The sequence below is a fragment of the Thamnophis sirtalis genome, unplaced genomic scaffold, assembly GCF_051295495.1.
Source record: "Thamnophis sirtalis isolate CommonGarterSnake01/CBP01778 unplaced genomic scaffold, rThaSir2_p1.2 scaffold_13, whole genome shotgun sequence".
Lineage (NCBI taxonomy): Eukaryota > Metazoa > Chordata > Lepidosauria > Squamata > Natricidae > Thamnophis > Thamnophis sirtalis.
Window position 1 is genome coordinate 42,589,235 of NW_028261393.1, and position 18,850 is coordinate 42,608,084.

The 18,850-nt window shown below is 40.4% G+C and overlaps 1 protein-coding gene across 5 annotated transcripts in view; it reads left to right on the forward strand.

The window, feature by feature from the left end:
- Positions 1–18,850, forward strand: part of TENM1 (teneurin transmembrane protein 1) — a 647,679-nt gene that overhangs the window by 502,073 nt on the left and 126,756 nt on the right. For all 5 annotated transcript variants that reach the window (XM_087727833.1, XM_087727832.1, XM_087727835.1 and 2 more), the window contains exon 12: positions 9,556–9,741. In XM_087727833.1, the coding sequence (XP_087583959.1) occupies positions 9,556–9,741 (186 nt within the window). The remainder of the gene's footprint in view (positions 1–9,555; positions 9,742–18,850) is intronic.

The following is an 18,850-nucleotide window of genomic DNA, read 5'->3' on the forward strand; positions in this document are numbered from 1 at the left end:
ATGGTTGGTAGGTAGGTAGGTAGGTAGGTAGGTAGGTAGGTAGGTAGGTAGGTAGGTAGTCAGTTAGTCAGTCAGTCAGTCAGTCAGACAGACAGACAGACAGACAGATAGATGACAGAGAGATATACATGGATGGTGGGTGGGTGGGTGGATAGGTAGGTAGGTAGGTAGGTAGGTAGGTAGGTAGGTAGGTAGGTAGGTAGATAGATAGATAGATAGATAGATAGATAGATAGATAGATAGATAGATAGATAGATAGATAGATAGATAGATAGATAGATGACAGAGAGATATACATGGATGGTGGGTGGGTGTATGGGTGGGAGGGTGTATGGGTGGGTGGGTAGATAGGTAGGTAGGTAGGTAGGTAGGTAGGTAGGTAGGTAGGTAGGTAGGTAGATAGATAGATAGATAGATAGATAGATAGATAGATAGATAGATAGATAGATAGATAGATAGATAGATAGATAGATGACAGAGATATATACATGGATGATGGGTGGGTGGGTGTGTGGGTGGGTGGGTGGGTGGATAGGTAGGTAGGTGAGGGAGGGAGGGAGAGAAAAGAGAGAGAGAGAGAGAGAGAGAGAGAGAGAGAGATGACAGAGATGTACATGAATGGATGGATGGATGGATGGATGGATGGGTGGGTGGGTGGGTAGGTAGGTAGGTAGGTAGGTAGGTAGGTAGGTAGGTGGGTGGGTGGGTGGGTGAGGGAGAGATGTATAGATGGATGGATGGATTTATTGTCATTGCACATTATATTACAACATTAAATGCCATCTTCAGTGTATATTATAACTATAAAAATAAACACACATAAACATCCTGCACATGCTATATAATTGAAATTGAAAATCCGATATTGCATTAAGAAGGCATTATACTGTGGAATTCAATACAGTTACTGCCCTGGGATAGAAGCTGTTTTTCAGTCCGTTTGTCCTTGTTTCTATTGCTCTGTACCATCTGCCAGATGGCAATAATTTAAAAAAAAAGGATGCCCAGGATGAGATGGATCTTTCAGGATGTTTTGAACTTTCTTAAGGCAGCAGGAGCTATCAAGCTCTTCCAAAGAGGGGAGAGGGCAACCAATGATCCTCTGGGCAATGACTTTAACCCTCTGGAGCACTGTCCTATCTGCCACTGTGCAATTCACCAACCAGACACAGGTGCAGTAAGTTGTGATGTTTTTTTGCTGATTTTCAGCAAAAAAATGGTCATTTGGGAGAACAGCTTTGCATTTATGACTTCATGATTTACTTAACAATTGTGTGTTTCACTTAATGGCCATTGTAAAAATGGTTGTAAAATCAGGCCTTCTCACAAGGGTGCCTTGTCCCATATCTTCTCTTTCAATGTATTCAAAATAAATTTCTGTATTAATGTTCACCATGTTTCACCATGTTTTAGAAGCCATGATAAAATATGTACAAATGAAACCTTTCAAAACTTTTGGGTGAGCAGGGCGTCTTCCGGTTATTCCTGACAGAAACTTAGTGAGGCAAATATTCCTCTCTCAGAATATCATATTTTAGTATTTAGTGAATTTAGTATTTAGCATTCGGGGCAGGGTATTCAAGGCAGGATGGCTATGGAACAAGTTTAGGAAAGATATGGGTGATTTATTTATTTGTCTCGTATGCCGCCCACTCCCGGAGGACTCCAGGCGGCTCACAAAAGACAAGGGAAAGGGGGGAAACGAGACAAAGACAACATATTAAAAACAAAACCAAGATTCACAATTTCCGTGGAGGTAGATGCTTCTCAGCTCCCCCCAGCCTGCTGGAACAGCCAGGACTTGGTGGCTTTGCGGAAGGCCGGGAGGGTAGTAAGGGTCCGGATCTCAACAGGGAGCTCATTCCAGAGGGCCGGAGCTGCAACAGAGAAGGCTCTCCCCCGGGGAGTCACCAGCCGACATTGGCTGGCAGATGGAATCTGGAGGAGACCCAACCTGTGCGATCTAATTGGTCTGAGAGAGGTAATTGGCAGGAGGCGGTCTCTCAGGTACCCAGGTCAGATGCCATGTAGGGCTTTATAGGTAGCGACCAGCACCTTGAAGCGGATTCGGAGACTAATAGGTAGCCAGTGCAGCTCACGGAGGATAGGTGTAACGTGGGTGTACCTTGGTGCACCCACAATCACTCGCGTGGCTGCATTCTGGACTAATTGGAGTCTTCGAACACTCTTCAAGGGCAGCCCCATGTAGAGCGCATTACAATAATCCAGTCTTGAGGTTTGATGAAAAGTGGATTTGTTTCCTCAGGAGTCAGAAAAAAGATTGAAGTGATATTTGCTGAAATAATTTCTGCAGAGTTTCTGTCACACCATTATTCTGTACAAGAGATTGTTTAATGGATGAAGTTGTATATTCTAATACAGTATTCACACTTGCAATACAGCATCCAGTTTTCGTCACCACAATATAAAAAAAATGTTGAGAATCTGGAAAGAATGCAGAAAAGAGGAGCAAAGATAATTAGAGGCCGCTAAAATCTATGAAGAAGTGTTTCTGGAATTGGGGTGCCTAGTGAAAAGAATGGGATGGAACAGAACAGGAGCTGGAAGGGACCTTGGAGGTCTTCTAGTCCAGCCCCCTGCTCAAGCAGGAGAACCTGTATCATCTCAGACAAGCGACTGTCCAGTCTCTTCTTAAAACCTCCAGTGATAGAGCAATTTCTGAAGGCAACCTGGTTAATTGTCTTTACTGTTAGGACTAGGGAAGGCATGATAGCAGTGTTCCAATATCTCAGGGGCTGCCAGAAAGAAGAGAGAGTCAAACTTTTCTCCAAAGCACCTGGAGACAGGACAATAAACAATAGATGGAAACTAATCAAAGAGAAAAGCAACTTAGAACTAAGGAGAAATTTCAAACTGTTAAAATCAGTGGAATGGCTTGCCTTCAGAAGTTGTTGATCCTCCACTGGAAACTTTTAAGAAGAGACTGGGCAGTCACTTGGCTGAAATGGTATAGGATCTTCTGTTGAGCAGATGGACTAGATGACCTCCAAGGTGCCTTCCAACTCTGTTATTCTGTTACTGTGTTCATGGAAAGGAATGGGAAGAACACTTTTTATCTTCTGTATTTCCGCTTTTTACACAAAGAAATCATTGTATTTGCAGACAGGTGTTTTCCTTCCAGCCAAGCAACAATCAGCCAAGAATGAAGCAGAGCCTAGCCACACTTCATTACGTTAGTGCAGCAGGTGAAGGGAAAAGGGTCTTACAAGTCAATAGCAAATATGCTGACATAACCAAGATAGAAATCCAGAAAAAATGAAATCATTCTGTTTCAGGAAACAGGCAGGGTACACCTGATGCCACATTCATTTCCTCAAGTTTCAAATGATAAAGATGGTATATTCTGCTAACAGAAATGACTAACATAGGATGCTATAAAAAGAGAATTTCCAGTCCTGTCCATGTTACTTCAAATAAAGTTCATGCTTTTAACATTGGTGGTATCCTTTACGGAAATCTTCCTTTATTTGATTGTAGGTAATCCTTGATTTGCAACCATAATTGGGATCTGGATTTCTGTTGCTAAACAGAATAGCACTTAGACTTACATTCTACTTTATAGTGCTCTAAGCGGCTTACAGAGTCAGCCTCTTGCCCCCAACAATCTGGATTCTCATTTTACCCACCTCGGAATGATGGAAGGCTGAGTCAACTTTGAGCAGGTCAGGATCGAAATCCTGGCAGTGGGCAAAGATAGCCTGCATTACTGCATTCTAGCCCCTGCACCACCCCTTTAAAGCAGTCCAGTCCTCATTTTACTGACATCGGAAGGATGCAAGGCTGTGTCAACCTTGAGCCAGACAGAATCGAACTCCTGGCAGTGAGCAGAATTAGCCTGCGATACAGCATTCTAACTACTGCATCACAGCGGTACTCACCAAAGCAGTTGTTACGTAAATTGCACCCAATTTTACAACTTTTTTTGCCCTGCTTATTAAGCAAACCATTGCAGTTGCTAAGTGAACAACATGGTCATTAAACAAATCTGACTTTCCTCCCATTGATTTTACTTGTCAGAAACTCACATGACCCCAAGACACTGCAAGCATTGTAAAAGCATGTCAGTTGCCAAGCACCTGCATTTTTATCATGTGACCATGGGGATATTGCTATGGTTGTGAGTGCAAAGACTAGTTGTAAATTACGTTTTTCAGTGCTGTTCAACTTCAAAAGGTGACTAAATAAATGATTGTAAGTTGAGGACTAGCTGTACAGTGCATCATATCAATGTAGTTCTGAAATGACATGACGGATTTTGGAGTCCTAGTGGACAACTATTTAAATATGAGCCAGCCATGGGCAGCAGCTGCCCAAAAAGCCAACACAGTTCTAGGCTGCATAAACAGAGGAATAGAATCAAGATCACGTGAAGTGTTAATACCACTTTATAAGGCCTTGGTAAGGACACACTTGGAATATGCCATCCAGTTTTGGTCGCCATGATGTAAAAAAAGGTGTGGAGACTCTAGAAACAGTGCACAGAAGAGCAACAAAGATGATTAGGAGACTGGAGACTAAAATATACAAAGAACGGTTGCAGGAACTGGGTATGTCTAGTTTAATGAAAAGAAGGACTACGGGTGACTTGACAGCAGTGTTCCAATATCTCAGGGGCTGCCACAAAGATAAAGGGGGGCGGGGTCAACCTGTTCTCCAAAGCACCTGAAGCTAAAACAAGAACCAATGGATGGAAACTAATCAAGGAGAGAAGCAACCTAAAACTAAGGAGAAATTTCCCGACTGAACAATTTGTCAGTGGAACAATTTGCCTCCAGAAGTTGTGGATGCTCCAACACTGGAGGTTTTTAAGAAGAGACTGGACAGTCACTTTTCTGAAATGGTTTTGATTCTCCTGCTTGAGCAGGGGATTGGTCTAGAAAAGCCACAAGCGGTGATCTGTGGATCATTGGTGGTCCATGAGAAAATGTTGGTGGTCCGCAGAAAATTTATTTGCATTTTTTATATTGCACTAAATACTATTTATCTTTTTTTTAATAAAATCATATTGGTGATCCGTGGGATTTAAAATTATGAATTCAGTGGTCCCTGAGGTCCGAAAGGTTGGCGATCCCTGGTCTAGAAGAGGACTATTCTGGTTGGACTATTCTGTTCTGAAACATCAAATATTTCTCAATTTGAATTAATATTGCTGCTTATGATCCCTAAAATCCAAATGAACCCCAGTGAAAGTTACAACTGTCAGTGTCTTAAATATCATTATCACTTTCCATTTGCATTGCAATTGAGCTGCCTGTTAAAAAACTGCACCCGATAACAGGTTTTGTTGAAACATCTAACAACAAAGGGGTATGTATATGAGTTTTTGCTCATGTAAATGAAAAAAATATATAATTGTGATCTCCTTTTTGATGAGAAGGAGAAAGTTCCTAGAAACTGCCTCTCGAAAACTAACAGATGTTGTTATTTTAGCATGTGGTTTACAGCTGTATCTGAACATAGTTTTCTGACAATTTAAAGGTTTTTAAAAAACCTGATAATTACTGGAAATGAAGCGGAGTTGTGCTGTGAAGCTTGTTTAGAGTTGTTTACTTTATATTTAACATTGCATGCATTAAGCTTTAATCAGCTGGTTAATCAACGAAACATTTGCTCTCCCTGATTAAAATATTGGATTCACTGACTCAGCCCCATCAGGAGAAGTTTTAGTGCAGCAACTTGATTGGTTTAAACCAAAGAGAAAAACCAAAAGTAGACATATAAACTGGGTGAAACCAGGCTTAATAGCATTGACTGTGAGAGGGATCTTGGCGTCTTAGTGGACAACCAGCTAAATATGAGCCAGCAGTGTGCAGCAGCAGCCAGAAAAGCCAATGCAATCCCAAGTTGCATTAACAAAGGTAAACAATCAAGATCAAGTGAGGTACTAATACCATTCTATAAAGCCCTAGTAAGACCACACCTAGAGTACTGCATCCAGTTTTGGTCACCACACTATAAAAAATATGTTGAGACTCTAATGCAGAGAAGAGCAACAAGGATGATTAGGGGACTGGAGACCAAAACATACGAAGAACAGTTACAGGAACTGGGCATGGCTAATCTAGTGAAGAGAAGGACCAGGGGAGACATGATAGCAGTCTTCCAATATTTGAGGGGCTTCCAGAGAGAGGAAGGGGGGTCACACTATTTTCCAAGGCACCTATAGGCCTGACAAGGAATAATTGATGGAAACTGATCAAGGAGAGATTTATCCTGGAAATACCCAGAGACATTTTCTGACAGTGAGAACAATAAAACAATGGAACAGAAGTTGCCTTCAGAAATTTGGGGGAGCTTCATCACTGGAGGCTTTCAAGAAGAGATTGGACTAGCATCTGTTAGAAATGGTGTAGTGTCTCCTGCTTGAGTGGGGGGTTGGACTAGATGTCCTGCAAAGTCCCTCCAACTCTGTTAATCTGTTAAAAATATAACCTACCCCAGGCTACAGCTTTATTCACCTCTTTCAGATAATGGACAACCTAAAAAGTGGGCAATGCTTCTTTTTTAAAGGAAAGGTTGTCTTTAAAACATTTTAGCTTGTTGCCTTTTAAGTAACAAAGAAGAATGGCCTCCAAAGTAAAACAGGAGGGCCCTTAATTCACAAACATCCAGACCAAATTGCCCCCTATTGATTAATCACTGTAAAGTTTTAATGGAATAATCAATCATTCAACCAATTAAAGCTTCCTACTATGCTAATAACACTGGCAGGAACCCTACATGGTGGGATCCGAGTAGGCCTCCCAGAGGCAAAATAAATTAAATTTCAGCATCAGCGACTAGACTTAACACCAGCAAGGAAGTTGGCGAAAACAGATTTGTTTTTTAACCTAAAGGATACATTTATGCTTCACCTTTTAAATTGTAATAGGGATTTTGTATCCCACTGATTTTTCTCCAGGATATGTTTCTCTGAAAAGGACCTGCAAATCTTTTAAGTGAATCTTTATTTTTTTTTTAGATAACTTTTCACCCCGCCTTTATTTTTATATATATAAATAATTCAAAGTGGCAAACATACCCAAGATGCCTTTTTCTCCCTATCTTCCTCACAATAACATCCCTCTGAGGTGTGTTGGACTGAGAGGTACTGGCCCAAAGAAATCCAGTCAGCTTTCAGGCCTAAAGTGGGACTAGAACTCACCATCACCTAGTGAAAGTCACCTAAAGCTGGTTTTGGTGCTTAAGGTGGAATTAGAACTCACCATCTCCTGATGATTAGCTCAGAGTTTGGCTTTGGTGCCTAAGGTGAGACTAGAACTCACCATCTCCTAGTGATTAGCTCAAAGTCCCCCAGCTGGCTTTCATGTCTAAAACTCACAGATTCCTGGTTCTAGCATGGTACCTTAACCATTACACCAAATTGATTTCCTTGGGGATTAGGATAACTGGCATTTACCACCATTCTTGTTTTAGTAGTTCAATTACACCTAGATTTTAGAAACCTGGGAGTTAGATTTTGGCTGTATTGTGTCCATAGATGGTTGAATGTGTATCTCATCTTGTCTGTCTGTTAGGATTCAATTCCCATTTACTGAAACAACTTTTATATACAATTCCAATATGCATTTAATCAACACTTGACTAAACGGAGATCGAGGTCAGGTCCAGAATGTGTGATTTCTGTTCCTTCTCTCACTATCTGCACATGAAAATGTGTTAACATTGTTTCCTTTAAAGGTGTTTAAGACTGAGGTGTGTAGAGTTCAATATAGTGACATTATTTTTGTTCCTGAGAATCCCAATGTCTATTAGATGAAAAACAGCTACCTTGAGGCAGGTGAAAAGGGGGAAAACATAATGAAAATGTTAAGAAAGTAGGATATTTTTTTTGCTACAAAGTATGAATTATAAACTATAATAATTTGCTTATGGAAGATGTTATCTGATGTTATCAGAGAATCCTATACATGTCTTAATTGACCTGTAGACCTCCTAGAGGGCTGGTTAAATGAAGCTACTTCAAAAACATCCTATACTTGTTTTTCTTATTCCAAGAAAACAACCTATTCAATATTGTATTTATTAGATTTTTATCCCACCCTTTATTACTTCATCAGAGGTGGGAGACCTGGCTCACATCCTATTGGATTGTTGCTTGTATAAGGGAGTGGGAGACAGGTACCTTGGTCCATATACCAAACGAAGGACCCATTGGGATCCCCATATCAAAATAACTGACCTTATGTGCAGCCAGAACCGGAAAATAACATTTAACACAGCACAGTATTTAAGCAAAATGGTTCGGTTGAGATCTGCATATGTAGGACTAATTGGGATAGATTGCAAGGGTGACACCGAAATATAATTTTATCATATTTTACCTATATCTTAAAGTATTGTATTCTATTCCAATTTCATTTTAAGTTGCATTTTATCAAATTCCATTTTAAATTGCTTTTATCAAATTTAGCAATACTTTGTGAAACTTTGCACTTTGATATGGCCCAAGGGTTAATCAATAAAGAGTCAATGTCAATACTTCATAAGTAACTCAAAGTAGCAAACATACATAATATTCCTTCATCCTCCAATTTTCCCCTCAATAACCTTGTCAGAGGAGGTGAACAAGTAACAAAGAGGAGCAAGAAGTTAACAAGGTAGAAAAAGAAATGGGAAACAAAACTCAATGGGACAATACTAGTGAGATCAACAGTATAGAGGCACAAAAAGAGTGGAGAGGAAAAAAGGAAAATGGTAGCTGAAAAAGAAATGAGCCAAAAATAAAGAGAGAAATAATGTGAAATGGAAAATAGAAATTTGGGGGAGAGATATCCAAACAACCTATTGAAAAATGATAGAAAAAAATCAGAAGAAAAGATATAAGACATACAAAAAGAAGAAAAAGAGAAGTGAAAATTTAGAAATAGGAGACTAATAGAATGATATGAACTAGTAGAATGAAATGAAGTATTATAAACATAGTAATAATATGTGTTAAATTAGAATGTGTGTGAGCCATACTAATACTTTTAAATGTGTAAAATAATTATGTTAAATGCTTATTATATTATATAAAAATAATTATATAATTGCCATATAACAAATTGAACTTGAAGACATGTGTTGCTTATAGAAAATAGATGGAAAGGAAATGGTAACTTTGATTTATTTTTAAAGGGAAGGAGGAAATGATATTGTTTATATATGTAATAAAAATGAAAACCTAGAACATATGAGAAAAAAAGTAATACGGGTAACATTGGAATTAAGGGAAATATAATGTAGAATGAATTATGTGTTTATGGAAATGTTAAAGGGGAAATACGGGCAACACTTAGTTCACAAAAAGAATTTTTATTATGTAACAAAAATAAAATAAAAAACTTTTTGGAAAAAAAAACCAGTAACCCTGTACAGGTGGGCCGTGAGAGAGGGACTGGCCCCAAATCATCCAGTGTATTAAGATGGAATTAGAATTCAGAGTCTCTTGGCTTCTAAGCTGGCACCTTAACTACTTACACCAAAGAGTCCCATTTTTTTTAATAGTTATTTAAATAACTGGATCTCCTGTTTTGTCTTTCTTTCTCACAGAGCTCTGCACACTGGATTGCGGCGCCCACGGTGTTTGTGCGAAAGGAGCGTGCCAGTGTGAAGAAGGTTGGATTGGGCCCACTTGCGAAGAACGGACGTGCAACTCTCACTGCACGGAGCATGGAAAGTGCAAAGATGGAAAATGTGAATGCAGTCCTGGATGGGAAGGCGACCATTGTACCATAGGTGAGATATGCGTGTACCTGACCCAAACTGGGATACCTCAAGAAAGGAAATTAGTGTATTTTTCAGATTATAAGATGCACCGGAGTATAAGATGCACCAAGATTTTGAAAAGGTAAATTTTTTTGCACTCTGCAGGCCTCCCAAACCCTCTGCATACCTTGTTTATTGTGCTCCTGGGGGAAGGGCAAAAAGGAGCAAAAAAAGAACCCGTTTTTCACAAAAACATCATCGCTTTTTGCCCCCAAAAAAGGACATGCATAGCCTTTAGGAAGCTTGTAGAGTGTTCCTGGAGGTGGGCGAGGGGCAAAAACAAACAAAAATTGGCCTTTTTTTTCAAAAATGGGCACATTTTTGCCAAAAAAGGGGCATGCATAGCCTTTAGGAGGCTTGTAGAGTGCTCCTGGGGGCTAGGGAAGCAAAAAGAAGCAAAAATGGTCCATTTTCCACTTGTTTTTGCCCTCCCCAGTCACTAGGGGCACTTTGTAGGCCTCCCAAACCCTCTGCACATCCATTTTTATGAAGGGGCAGGGTTTTGGTAGGCCAAAAATGCTATATTCAGGGTATAAAATGCACCCAGATTTTCACCCTCTCTTCAGGAGCGGGGGAAGGTGCCTCTTATATTCCAAAAAATACGGTACCCGAAAACAAGCCAGTAGCCACTCATGATTGCAAACGTGATGCATTTAGCTCTATTCAGCCTGGTTTGCACTCTGGATCAAGAACCCTAAACTCTACCACGTTGAAAGCAAAAAGGCTTCAGAGTTGCAATTAAACAGACAGTGTGACTTCTCCAAGATGGGGCATGATTATTTCATGGCTGTCAAGCTATTCTCTCAGGCCTTCGGCCTAGAAGGAGCAGTGGATGTAATCAGACTGAATCACTTTGGCATACATCAAACTAAGGCGCTTTAACCAAAGTCAGGACCATAGACAACTCCCTGAAGTCTTGCTGGCTGGACCGTTCAGCCTTTAATACCGCATGAGAAGGAAGCTCTCTGAAGTCTTAATGTAAGCTGACGCTGTGTTGTAGATGACACAATTCCCTAAAGGAATTGGCTTAGTTCTTTGAAAGGACTTTGCCTGATTTCATATCCATGTCCTTCTGAAAATAATGTGGTGGGTGCTAGCCCAAACAGCTTGCGAGTCTGGAAGTGATAATAAGGCCGGTGAGGGAAATGGAGAAGATGTGTGAAATTCTTGATCCTCTTCTGAGTCTCTCTGGCGGGGGGGGGGGCATGGCACTGTAACTCAGCTTAGTTTCTCGTTATGTATCTGGAACTAACATGGCATTAAGGAGAGGAGGAGACGGTGGCTCAGTGGCTAAGACACTGAGCTTGTTCATCAGAAAGGTTGGCAGTTTGGTGGTTCGAATCCCCCGTAACCATGTGAGCTCCTGTTACTTGTCCCAGCTTCTGCCAACCTAGCAGTTCGAAAGCACGTAAAAATGCAAGTAGAAAAATAGGAACCACTTTTGGTGGGAAGGGAACAGTGTTCCATGCATCTTCAGTGTTTGGTCATGCCCACATGACCACGGAGACCTCTTCGGAAAGCGCTGGCCCTTCAGCTTTGAAACCGAGATGAGCACCATCCCCTAGAGTTGGGAATGACTAGCACATATGTGTGAGGGGGAACCGAGAAGAGGAGGAAATTCCTCAGATAAAGAACCACAGAACTGCAGAGTTGGAAAGGACCTCAAAGATGTTCTAGTCTGACTCTCTGCAGTGTAGAGGAAAACCAATTAAAGCATCAAAGTTGGCTAATTCAGCCTTTTATAAACCTCCAGAGATAAAGAACCCACAGCCTCCAGAGACAAAATGATGCACTGCTGTACAGATCTTAACAGTCCAAAAGTTTTTCCTTTATCATTTAACAAAATGTAGGTCACTGCAACTTGTACCCATAATTTCTACTTCCAGTTTTGAGGACCATGAAAAAGAGTTCTTGATCATCGTCTCTGCCGTTTCCTTGTAAGTTTAGTAAGTCAGTTTCTTTCGGAAACATTTGTTTCCTCTCTTAGCTGTCTATACTTCTGCGAATAAAAGATGTGTCTGATCATTGTGGATGAGGAAGGTGCTGGCTTTTACTTCCAAAGCCAAATCAAATCCCCATGAATTCAAACCATAAGGCGAGGTGGCTATGAAACAAGGAGAGAAGTTGAGCAAATCTGTTTCTTTAGAAGTCAGAAGAAGGTACCTGTAGAAAATAATTTCTGCAGAGCTTCTGTCACTTAGTTATTGTGGCAAAGAGAATGTTTAATGGGTGAAGCTGCTCATGAAAAAGCGTAGAAAGGAAACTTTCAGCAACTAGGTTTCCCCTTACACTCCACCAAGAATCTGTGGCATTTGCAGAAAATTGTTTTTCTTCTAGCCAAACAACAACCAGCCAGGTGTGAAGCAGAGTTCTAGCAACAGTTCAAAAGATCAGCTGTAAAAATGTTTCATGCAAGAAAAGATTCAGGAGAAAGCAAAGTGTGAATCAAACAATGCAATGAAGATTCTGGCAGTTCCTCACAAGAGGACACAGAATGTTGCTTCCCACAGAAGGTCACCTCCACTGGCCAACTTTCAATCTCAGAGTTCAAGACTCTCTCCTAAACCACAGGAATTGCATTGGTTCAGAAGATCACAGAAGCTTTGGTTTTTAACCTACTAAATTTTTCGGCACTCTGGATCTTAACCTATTGCCTTTCTCACAGATTTGATTGATGCTCTGGAGCAGTGATCACCAACTGATGGTCTGTGGACCACTGGTGGTCTGCGAGAAAATTTTGGTTATTTGTATTGTTTATATTAAATCAAAGGTCCTCAAACTATGGCCCCTGGGCCAGATATGTGCAGTGAATGTTTGTGTTGGTGCAGAGAGTCTCCCCCTTCTGGGTCTTTTTGTGTGGGTCAGAGAGGGGCAGAAATTCCAACTTGGGGTCTGCTTCAGCTTCTGGTGCAGGGATTTGGGCAAGGGCTGGAGGGAAGCGCTGCTGGTGGGAAAGAGCCGGAGGATCTCGTTCCAGTGGGACAGCATTATGGCCTGGGACTGGTTGACCATCTCAGCCCTCTGAGCCTCCGGGCGTCGGTACCTGGTCTTGCATTCCCGCAGGTCTTCCCTCTGCTTGGAAAGCCTATGCTTGTAGTCCTTAGTGAGGTGTTTCTGCTTAGTCTCCTTCTCAGTCAGATTCAATTTGAACTGAGCCAGCTGTTTTGCCAACTCTTTCTCATGGTGGCTGCTTAGCTCCAACAACTGCTTCCTATTGGTGCCCTAAGGAGGCTGGGTGGGCAGGCAAGGAGTGGCAAGTAGAGGCTGGCAAAGCGAACCTTGATGTGAGTGACATCGAGTTGACCATGCCCACCCAGTCACATGCCCTCCTTGCCACGCCCACTCACCCAATCATTAGGCAGATCATATTAGTCGTCCGCAGAATTTAAAATTATGAATTTAGTCATCCGTGACTCCTGCTCTGGAATTACTCAGGTAAGATGTGGGATGCAGATTCCCTGCTTGCGGTTTTTTCCTTGCTTGGGGAAGCAGCTCCTGGTCTCATCTTTTTCCTCTCCTATTGGCTCACTTTTGGAGAGAAAAAAAATCCTCAGTAGACATTCTGAAAATTAAATGGAGTAGTCTTGCTTTGTTCCAGATCAGCTTAAGTGAGCTGCTTTGATATAGTGAGTCTATACACAATAATATCAGGAGAATAGCTAAAAAACATATATCCACTTTAAATTAATTTAAGAAAATGAAACAGTTTAAACACACTAATTCTTATGTTCTCTGCCTTTATAGGATTTAAATATTAGCCAAGTTATTAAAAGTGTTCATTTATCTTTGTTTCCTTTATCCCCAAGGCTAATTTCTAATTATATTTCTAATACAAATCTAAAATTCTCAGATCTTTTTAGAACGCATTCCTTAGCTGTGGAAATGCAATTGTTACATTTTAATGAAAAATAATACCTTTCTCCCAAGTCGGTTCTAGTAAGTCTTGGCAAATCGTTGTTCAGGAGTTCCCAAAGTGTTTTTGTCCATAAATATTTTAATTGCATGCAGGAAACTTGGTTCTGTAATATAATAAGAATGTGTCAGCTACATACCAGAATTTTATCAAGAGAATGGAGTTTGTTCAGTTTAGTTTGAGGTAATTTTTGGTTTAATTTCTGGATTTCCATAAAAAAGCCCTACACTTTCACTCCTTATCTTCTTGGTTCAATTTTAAACAATCAAATTTGGGTACCATACATCTCAAACTGAGAGTGACTCGTGAGTGGTGTACTGATCATCTTCTTCTTGTGCCATACCCATTATCAGACGTTGGCGATCATGTTGGTGATCCTGTTTTTATCAACAGCTGCAACAAAAAAGTGCTGTTGAGTTTTGCCCAAACCAGTCACTTAGATTTTTGAAGCCAGAATGTTTTTCTTCTGCCTGGACCTCATTTACCTTCAATTTTCCCTTGTACTGATAGAAGCACAAAAACTTAAAACCATATAATATGATTTCCTTCATGAGAAGCAGGATGCTGTCTAGTGTTTTCTGGCAGGGATCAGCAATAAAATGGTTCTAGATAAGAATTAATGGAATTCAAGAGGGTTTCGACTTGGGCTGTTTGTGGGAATGTAATGATTCCAGGCTGATTCCTCTCTTGACTCCACCCCCAAGGCTCTGCCTATCCTTCTCCTACACAGAGTCATCTTTGTTTTGCTCAACACTTGTACATTCTGGATAAGGTAAAGGTTCCTCTCACACATTTTTGCAACTTTGCAACTTTAATAGGATTTGTATGCCACCCACTCCCTAGGGACTCTGGGCGGCGCAATATATGTGCTAGTCGTTCCCGACTCTAGGGGGTGGTACTCATTTCCGTTTCCGCCGAAGGCACACAGAACTCTGTTACCTTCCCACCAAAGGTGATCTCTATTTTTCTACTTGCATTTTTACATGTTTTCGAACTGCTAGGTTGGCAGAAGCTGGGACAAGTAACGGGAACTCACTCCGTTAGGGAGCACTCAGGATTTGAACCACCGAACTGCCAACCTTTCTGATCGACAAGCTCAGCCTCTTAGCCACTGAGCCACCGCATCCCTTACATTCTGAGTAGGCCTGTACAAAACAAAGAAAAGGTTAATAATTCACAGACTTATAGAAGAATTGGACGCCTTGTATATCTGGAGCACAGTCTGTATTTCAAACTGACAATACAGCACCCTTAGACAGATAACAATGATGATTAAAAACACTGTACTTATTGTTTCCGCTGGAAACCCATTCTAATGGCTACTTAGGTAACAGGATTAGATTAATGGTAGCTTCCATTCATACAGATCATAAATAGCCTGTTTAAACCACAGCAGAAGCTCTTAATCTCAATCAACCGAATGGCAAATTAATACAGAAAGGTTTATTCATTTTCATTTCAGTACATAAATGTACTGAAGTAGTGGGCTGTCATTCCACTTCCTACTACGCTACAGTCACGACTTGTTAGAAGGAAGCCATGAATGTGAGAGCTGCAAGGAAGAAAAGGCCAGGTGGAAGATGTATTTCTCTCTCTCCTTTTCAGAGCTTCTATAGAAGGAATAGATCAGACATCCAGCCCTTGCTTACTAATAGAGACCGAATGGAGCAAGTGGGCAGTTTTAAGTTTCTGGGTGTTATCATAAAAGAGGACCTGATCTGGGGTGCTCACATGGCAGCCCTGGTCAAAAGGGCCCAGCAGAGATTATATGACCTGAGACTTCTCAGGAAACAACGACTGAATGAAAAACTGCTGATGACCTTCTACCACTGCACCATAGAGAGTATTTTGACTTACTGCACAAACTGTGTCCAGTTTGCCAATTGCACAGTGGCAGATAGGACAGCGCTCCAGAGGGTCAACATCATTGCCCAGAAGATCATTGGTTGCCCTCTCCCCTCTTTGGAAGAGCTTTATAGCTCCCGCTGTCTTAAGAAAGTTCAAAACATTCTTAAAGATCCATCTCATCCTGGGTACCCTTTCTTTTTTAACTATTACCATCTGGCAGACGGTACAGGATAATGAAAACAAGGACAAATAGGCTGAAAAACATCTTATATCACAGGACAGTAACTCTATTGAATTCTATGGTATAATGCAATATTGGGTTTTGAATTTCAATTAGGATGTGTGTTTGTGTTCTTATTTTTATATTTATAATATATACTGAAGGCGGCATTTAATTTCGTTGTACCATGTGCAATGGCATTATTGTTAGGGAACTAACTAACAAATCAGCAGTTGTAGAAGAGGGAGCCATACAGCTAGTCCCTGACTTATGACTACAATTGAGCCCAAGATTTCTGTTGTTAAGCAAAACATTTGTTAAGTGAGTTTTGCCTCATTAACATTTGTTAATTGAATCTGACTTGCCCATTGGCTTTGATGATCAGAAGGACACTGCAACCGTCATAAATATGAGCCAGTTGCCAAGTGTCCAAATTTTGATCTGACCATGGAGATGCTTTTTTCAGTGCCGTTGTAATTTCAAACAGTCACTAAACAAACTGTTGTAAGTCGGGGACTACTTGTAATCGGAAACGTCGAAATGTAATGGTGCCCCCCATGGAGTTCCTCTAAAAATCAGTCACCCAATCAGAACATTAATATGAAAGAAAGGGAGAATTAATGAAGGGATTAATCTTATGCTCTCACAGTGACTGTTATTAAGCCTAGTTTCACCCAGTCTGTATGTGTACTTTTTCTTGCCTAAGTGTAAGACTTTACTTTTCTCTACGTTGAATTTCATTTTGTTAGAAACCTCATTGATTCATTTCAACCACTACAGATCTGGGCATCATTAACTGCCAACTTTAAGAAAAAATTGTAAGATTTGTTTCCTCCACCAAACTGTAACTGAGTTGAAATTTTAGAACAGTTGAAAATAATGCAGTTTAGAAGGTGAGCTTTGATTACCCATCATGTGTTGTTTTCTTCCCATGTAGCCATGTGTGTGTGTGAGTGTGTGTTGTATTTGAGCTGATAAATAAATAAAGGGAGACTAGTATAGATCTATTTCGAGCTATTTAGCTCTCATCAGCTAGCCATACCCTTACTGGGATTAGAACCTGTGCTGTATTACATATTAGGCAGTTGTGTTAACCACTAAGTCACAAGTTTCTCCTCCTTTATCAGCTGAGCCAGTGAAATAGGTATGTATTTAGTGTCACAACCCCTGGTCTGCCCAAATATGTAATACAGCACAGGTTCTAATCCTAGTAAGGGTATGGCTAGCTGATGAGAGCTAAATAGCTCGAAATAGATCTATACTAGTCTCCCTTTATTTATTTATCAGCTCAAATACAACACAAAGGTAACAAAGGTAACAGTAATAATACTGGCTTTCTGTCTGGATGGTCTCTTGTGACGAGCCGATAGACAGAGAAAGATCCTCCCATATTTGGGCATACCAGGATTGTGACACTAAATACACACACACACACACACACACACACACACACACACACACACACACACACACACACACACACACACACACACACATATATATATATATATATATATATATATATATATATATATATATATAAGATTTTTTTACAACCCCTGGTAAGCCCCAATTATGGGAGGAAGCTAACTGCTTCCATCATCTGTCTATCGGCTCGTCACAAGAGTCCATCATGACAGAAACCCAACATTTTTACTGTTGCCTTTGTTATATTTGTGTTTTTTTATTTGTGCTGATAAATAAATAAAGGGAGACTAGTCTAGATATATTTCAAGCTGTTTAGCTCTCATCAGCTAGCCATACCCTTACTGGGATTTGAACCTGGGCTATATTACATCCTAGGCAAACTTCTTAGCCATTAGGCCATCTATATATATATTTCTCATCTGCTCCCATGGTTGACTTTGTGGGCCCGTGTGAACTCACAACTCATTTAGAATGTATACTTAAATTGTCACAACCAAAGGAGCTGCCAGATAAATTATTCATTCTAAGGTGTTTCTCAGGTTCAGAAGATACGAAATAAAGCCTCAGGTGCTTCTCACATTAGTAGGATGGTGAGAACAACACACAGCACTCTTGCAAAATAAAGTTTACAGTTCCCCTCTTATAAACACCATCATTGACCTTACAAACTGCTCGTGGGTATACAGCAGGGGTGGGTTCCTGCCAGCTCTAACCTCTTCTATAGAAGAGGTTCCACAAATCTACAGTGCCGTTTAGAACCAGTTCCAGCTCCCTCCCCCCGCCCATCTGCACATCATCAAGATGAAGAAAGAGAGGAGGAATTCTGGGAGTTGAAGTCCACAAGTCTTAAAGCTGTCAAGTTTGAACACCCCTGGTTTTTTTTTTCTAAAGGGTTAGGGGTGCAAGGGTCTTGTAACTTGATAGCTTTAAGACTTACACACTTCCAGAGTTCCTGAGCCAACATTTTGGTTGCTAAGCAAGAGCGTTGTTAAGTGATTTTCACCACATTTTACAAGTTGGCCATGCCCACCCAGTCACATGGCCGGCAGGCCACTCCCACAAAGCAGGCCACACCTACAGAAGAGGTTCTAAAAGATTTTGAAACTCACCGCTGGTATACGGTATATCCTTTGTCAATAATCAGGCATGCACTAGCAAAATTTATGAGGCGGAAATGCAGTCTATTAATCATATATCCAGTTATTCTGTGCTTTAGTGTGTTGCAATTATGAATCTGTCGGATTGAAACTATTATCATACAATTCTGGAAGGAGTACTATATTTTGAAATTAATTGGATGTTGAAATTGAAATTGGATTGTGGGTATGTATTTTTTTGTGAACAGTTAAATTGATTCTTCTACTTTTTTAAAAAAAGAAAGAAAGAAAGCAAAGTAGATGACTTTTAAACAATTGTGACCGAGGTTTTTTGAATTGTTCAATTTTTAACAATTAATTGTTAACAATTTACTAACAATTAACAAAAAGGAAACAGGCCACTGTTTCCTTTTTTATGCTGCTATGCTTGATCCATTATTGTGTTCATCTAGGAATGCTGTTGTGTGGATTTGCATTTTTATTATATATATATATATGGGAGGAAGTTCACTGCTTCCGTTCTCTGTTCATCGGCTCGTCACAAGAGACCATCCAGACAGAAACCCAATATTT